Source organism: Neophocaena asiaeorientalis, unplaced genomic scaffold (assembly GCF_003031525.2).
Source record: "Neophocaena asiaeorientalis asiaeorientalis breed wild unplaced genomic scaffold, Neophocaena_asiaeorientalis_V1.1 scaffold433, whole genome shotgun sequence".
Lineage (NCBI taxonomy): Eukaryota > Metazoa > Chordata > Mammalia > Artiodactyla > Phocoenidae > Neophocaena > Neophocaena asiaeorientalis.
The window spans coordinates 3,003,882-3,009,630 of record NW_020175040.1 but is presented as its reverse complement, the minus strand read 5'-3'; the positions used below and the strand labels follow the sequence as shown (position 1 = coordinate 3,009,630).

Genomic DNA, 5,749 nt, shown 5'->3' with positions numbered 1-5,749 from the left:
ACTCGGTCTTCCTGAGCCCACAGAGCCCAGGTTGCAACGTCGTGGCAGACTTTACACGGCCTTGGTGAGCTGGGGAGCTCACGTTTTTGAAGTAAATGTGTTTTGTTACTTTCTGACATTTTAGAGTTTCTGTGTCTCATTTTGCCATTTGTTCTGGGGGCATGAGGTTGTCTGACCTTGAGCCTGGGTCACCTTCACAGCAGCCCACAGGTACCAGAGGTTATGTGGGGAGCGGGATAGGGAGGGGGTACACCATGGGGAGCGTGCTACATTCTGGCTCAAGGGGCGACAATGACACTTGGGGGAAACCTATCCTTTTACTCTGCCTGGGTCGAGGCTTAAAGCCAAACCAGCTCAGCCGAGCCCTGCGCTTCGGGCTGCCTCCTGCCCTGGGGTTTGTGGGGTGTGTGTGTGTGTAGTGTGTGTTGGGCTGCTTGGCAATGAGGATCCCCCCTCAGAAGCTACACACACACTGTGTTACATCTTGCCGTCGATGCCCCATGACACACAGCTTTGTTCCAAGCTCACTCAGCACCCACGCAGCCTGTGATGTGACCTGTTTGCTGAGTTACCTCCATCCAGAAGCCACACCCCAGGGGCATCACAATTACAAGTCACCCTCCTGATCTGCCGTGACACTGCGTGCTGTCACTCCCTCAGGTGGGGCAGCAGTGCGCGCGCCCCGTGTCTCCGTGTCACACTCTCCACAGCCCGCCACACGGCCCTCCCCTGTGCGCTGCCCTCGCCTGGGGTATCTGCCTGCTCCGAGCTCTCTCGCTGGTGCCAGAACACCTGTCCTCCCAGAGCACAGGCTGTCAGCCAGCCTCCCAGAGCTGGGGTCCCGGCTGGGTCACTGGACGATCCGAGAGAGGCAGGGTCTCATGGGCAGAGCTGGACAAGTCGTGAGGGCGCCCAGGGGCTCTCAATCAGGCAGCCCCCTCAGGGATTCTACTAAAACCAGACATAAGTTCCTAAAGGGATTGAGATCACCAGCTGAAGGTCCCAAGCGTCTACCTTGCTCACCACTGTCTCGTTTTCCCAGTTCCTCAGTCTCCAGAACTGGGTGGTGCCGGTCAGCACCTTCCCAGGGATGGAAGGGATGTAGGCGGATTGGTTTACAAAGACTTGTTTAAAAGAAGTTTCAGCGTTCTTTCGCCTTTTAGGGCTTTCATTGTCAGGAAAATGTTTCCCAGATTTTCGTAGTTGTGGTGTTGGTTTCTGTTTTTTGTTTTGTTTTCGGTTTTATTTTGTGGCGTTTGTCATTCAAGCAGCTTCCTGGGAGGCCTATTTCCATGGTTGAAAAGTTTGCTAAAATAACCCCCAGGTTCTTTGGGCCTGGAGGGATGGTGCACTTTCCGTCTCCAGGCAGAGCCCCACTTCCCACCCCACCCCCACCCCTCACCCGCCGGACCACGCCTTGAAGCTTCTCCAGCCGCAGCGGAGGCAGAGGGAGCGCCCTTCGAAGTGCCTGCTTCCAGGGAAAAGCCGTCAGCCCCGTCTGGTGGAACAAGGGGGCCGGCCCTGCAGCTTTTGCCCCTCAGGTGGGAAACTGCAGAGGTCTCCCGGGACTCAGCCCCAGGTGCCTGCGGTGAGGCTCTCCCTGCTGTTCGGTGGCGCTTCCTGGAACCTCCCCCCAACTGAACCAGTTGCATCCACATCCCTGTCTCCAGACCCGCTCTGGGGAGGAGCCACTGCCCACTGCAGACTTGCTTTTATTTCACTGGTCCCTCAGCGATAGGCATTTAGGCACACCTGCGTCCTTGCACACACCCGGTCCTACGCACGCGTGTGACTGTAGGAGAAACTCCTAGAAGGCGGGCCGGCACCCGCGACCTCCTCCTTAGGAGTAGTCCTCAGCCCTGTGCTGTACGTTTGGCTCTGCTGGCACTCAGGGCACCAGGACAATCGAGGTCTGGGCGGCTGCCCCTGCACTCTGGCAACACGCCCCACGCGCCACACGGGCCACCGTGGTCATTTCTCTGGTCCGTGGGGTGACTTTGCACCGAGAACCCTGCTCAGCCTCTCCTGCTGTCAGACATGCAGCGTGTCGCGCGTTGTCTGTGAGGTGCTTCCCAAAACTCGTTTTCTTCTCTGAGGACCTCGTGTACGAACGCTCAGCACACATCGAGACCAACAGAGAGTTCCTTACTCCCTAAACGTTCTCTCTTTAGCGAGAACTCGCAGAGGAGGAGCCCCTGACGAGCAGTACATTTTAGGACTGGATTCAGGGGACTGGCTGAGCTTTTTCTACGACAGAACCACCGGCTTTGCCCCACGCGCCCTCCAGCTCCGTTTCCTAAACGCTCAGGAGCCACAGCCAGTGCAGCCTGGAGGTGGGGCTGAAGGAGCCTCTGTCTGTCAGCTGCTCATGGCCACGTGCAGAGGGACCCTCGGGAAACAGTGTGGTGCCTGCAGGTGAGGGTGGGTGCTCAGGGGCACTCTGGCCAGCAAGTCTTCTCTGGAGACAACGTGCCAGGGGACAGGACCGGACAGGAAGGCTCAGAGCAGCCTCACCCACCACAGCAAAGAGTGGAAACAACCAAACATCTATTGGGAAGAGATGGACACTTGTCCACATTGCTAAGGGCGGCCACCCTGGGCCTCCCCAGGGTCCCCACCCCCTTCTCTCTCCCAGGGGGAGGGCTACAGTGAGGGTCCCAGTCTGAGTGCTTTCCCAAGGCTCCAAGATGACGTCCTAGCCCCTGTCTTAGTAGAACAGAGGGGAACCTTTACATCCTCAGCCGCCACCCTCCCACATATGCCGCTCCTACGAATGCCAGGGGATTCCGCAGGCCGGATTGCAGCGCACCGGGAGCCCCTCTTCCATTCCCCAAGTCTTCTCTTCAGAGTTGTGAAACACCCACAACGAGGTTGTTAGGTTCACGCAGTAAACATTTAGAAAACGGTATGCCCGTCTCCAAGTCCCCAGCTTTTCTACCCAAAAGTTACCTGCTCCACACTCGCACCCACGTGTACATGCCCACGCACACGTGCACACACACACACGCGCACACACACACACACACACACACCGCTTTCTAATATACACAGATGGCAGCATTTTAGACACTCCCTGCTGTGCTCTAAAAAAACACCAGAACGTCCTTTGTAGATTGTTCCAGATCAGCATGTAAAGGGCTGCTGCTTCTTTCTAATGCCTGTCTAATGCTTCGCGGTGCAGCTGTGGCATGATTTAAAGCCGCCATTAACAGATATTTAGGTGGCCTCCAATCACTTGCGATTTCCTGCGGCGCTGGAATGAATATCATTGTCCAAACATCTTTACTTACATGTGTGAGCACAGCTTTGGGATAGGTTCTTGGAAATGATATTCACACGCTGCAGAATTGACCGTCACCCCATTTTATGGATGAGAACACACAGCCGGACATGCAGACGACCTTCCAAGGGGGTGGGAACCTGCAGCGTGTATTCGCGGGGCGACCTTTCCGGGGCTCCTCAGGGCTGCCCGCCTCCCCACAGGTCACCTTAGCCTGAAGGGAGCTCCCGGAGCCGCTGCCCTGAGCGCCCGGGGAGCGGGTGGCCGAGAGAGAGGCGGCGCAGAGCTGGGCTCCAGGAGGGGCCCCCGCGGGGGCGGGCGGCATCGGCCGGTGAGGGGAAGCGCGGACCCGGGGAAGCGGCGGCTCAGCAGCACCAGCTCCCAGACGTTGCTTGGTGGTGACGGTGGCGGCCGGAGGCTGGACAGTGGAAGGAAATCCGGGGCCCTCAGCCTAGAGAAGCCACACAGAGCGCCGCCGCGCTGACCCTCGGGAGCCTCCCCAACCCCCCTCAGAGAAGTCAGCCGGGGCGCAACCAAGATTCTGCTCCCAGCGCGGACACGCCGCCTCCCAACAGCCACCCGCCTAGACATCCAGCAGCCTGACGCCTCCCGCGCTCTGCTTGGACCACACCCCCCACCTCCCCTTGGACCAAGCTCCCCACCTCCTCCAGTGGAGCACCCTCCCCAGCTCCCCACTGGACCAAGCTCCCTGCTCCCCGTGGACCAGGCTCCCCACTCCGCCATTGGACCACCCTCCCCAGCTCCACGTGAGACCACCCTCCCACTCCTGTTTCCCAGACTTCAGTGGCTCCCATTACCTCTCAAATAAGCGCTGGCCTTTAGCACCTGGTGGTCTACCCACTGCAAGGGGCTCAGGGTGTGAGGGAGGGCAGTCCAGGGGGGCAGGCCTCAGACTCCGTCCAGCACAAAGGAGCTGGCCACGCACAACCTCACTGCCAGCACAGGACCGTGACTTGCCTGACCCCTTCACAGGAGAAGCTGAGACCCAGCGACACCTGTGCCCCCAGCCCCCAGCCTGTCAGTGAGGGAGGGGTGCTGAGACGCAGGACCACAGCCTGGGCCAGCGTGGGTGGGGGATGGGCACCATCTGCGCTTCTGTAGGGGTGCGTGTGCGGGTGTGCACGTGTGCGCTGCCTCTCGGGGTGTCCGTTCAGGGTATGGTGTGCATCTTTGTGACTCGCCAGGGTTATACACGGAGTGTGGAGCCAGGGGCCTCAGCTCTGAGGACCTGCGTGCCCACTCACGTCTCTTTGCTGGAGGAGTCGCAGGCCGTGGGCCTGGGGCTGGGGTCCTGGGGGGCAGCGGGGAGGCCCTTCTGTGTCTAACACCTGAGTGCCAGTCCCGGTTCAGGGCGGGTGGATGTGTCTGTGCGCCTTTAGGTTTGCATGTGCAAACCAAGGTGTCTAGGTGTTTCGTTACGTGTCGTCCCCCCCATCCCCGGTGTGTGTGTGTGTGTGCGCGCTGCCCAGTGCGGGTCCCCTGCCGACCCCTCCAACCCCCAGAGCTGGCTCTCCTCCACTCTATGCTCAGCCCTGATTCCCCACGCGTGGACGAGGCCCCAGGTGAGGCCAGGCCCGCCCGAGCTGCCCTGCCGGCTGCGGGAGGGACCGCGGGCTCTAGTGTCTCCCCGGGGCTCCAGTTTCCTCAGCCTGGACGTAGTGTGTTCGTGTGTGGACCAGGTGGAAGGCCGGGCGGCACGGTCCGCAGGCAGCGCCGGTGACATCCGGCCTGAGACTCACCCTCTGACCGGGACGGACCTCGTGGGCACCAACGTCTTCTGCAGGGGCAGCTGCTCCCGCAGCGAGCTGCTCGTCTTCGTGACCTCCCAGGGCTGCAGGGGCTCCGCGTTGGTCTCCGTCAGCCAGGAAAACCTACAGGAGCACTTGGCATCTTTGGGGGCTACAGCCCAGCCATGTGGAATAGCTCTCGCTCGCCTGGAACTTTCCACGTTCCAGGCGCTGCTCTGAGTGCTTGATAACCATGCCGGGAGGTAGGTATTGCTCTGCCCTTTATGGATGGGGAAACTGAGGCACAGAGAGGTTAAGTGACTTGCCCAAGGTCACACGGCTAGGAAGCAGTGGAGCTGAGATCTGGGCCAGCAGCAGGCCCAGAGTTATGTCTCGGCCCCGCAGCAGCGGCCTGGCCCCGAGAGCCCCAGGCCCCAGGTGTAAGCCTCCCCTTGCTTCACGTAAGGGCCACTCTGCCACGTGCGTCTGCCACACTGGGCCTCACAGGACAGAGTCTGGGGCCTGGCGACAGAACAAGGGTGGAGGTGAGGTGTCCAGCCCCGCCTGCTGCGGGCGCTGGAGAGGAAGCCGTGTGCCCCAAAGGTTCCGCTCTGGGCAGCTGGCAGCCCTCCCACTCCCTCCCAGGCCCCGCCTGCCTGCTCAGCACACAGCTGTCTCTGCTGGCTCCTGAGTGCCCTGGGGCTTTGCAAACACCTGCCCC

The 5,749-nt window shown here is 60.6% G+C and overlaps 1 protein-coding gene across 2 annotated transcripts in view; it reads right to left on the bottom strand.

The window, feature by feature from the left end:
* Window positions 1-3,355: 3,355 nt before the first annotated feature.
* CUNH3orf22 (chromosome unknown C3orf22 homolog) overlaps window positions 3,356-5,749 on the bottom strand; it is a 2,951-nt gene continuing 557 nt past the window's right edge. Inside the window, exons 2-3 of one of the 2 annotated variants that reach the window (XM_024763362.1) lie at window positions 5,041-5,172; window positions 3,356-3,731 (exon numbers count right to left, since the gene is read on the bottom strand). In XM_024763362.1, coding sequence (XP_024619130.1) covers window positions 3,485-3,731; window positions 5,041-5,172 — 379 coding nt within the window. In that variant the 3' untranslated portion in view covers window positions 3,356-3,484. The remainder of the gene's footprint in view (window positions 3,732-5,040; window positions 5,173-5,749) is intronic. The other variant, XM_024763361.1, reaches the window with a different exon arrangement.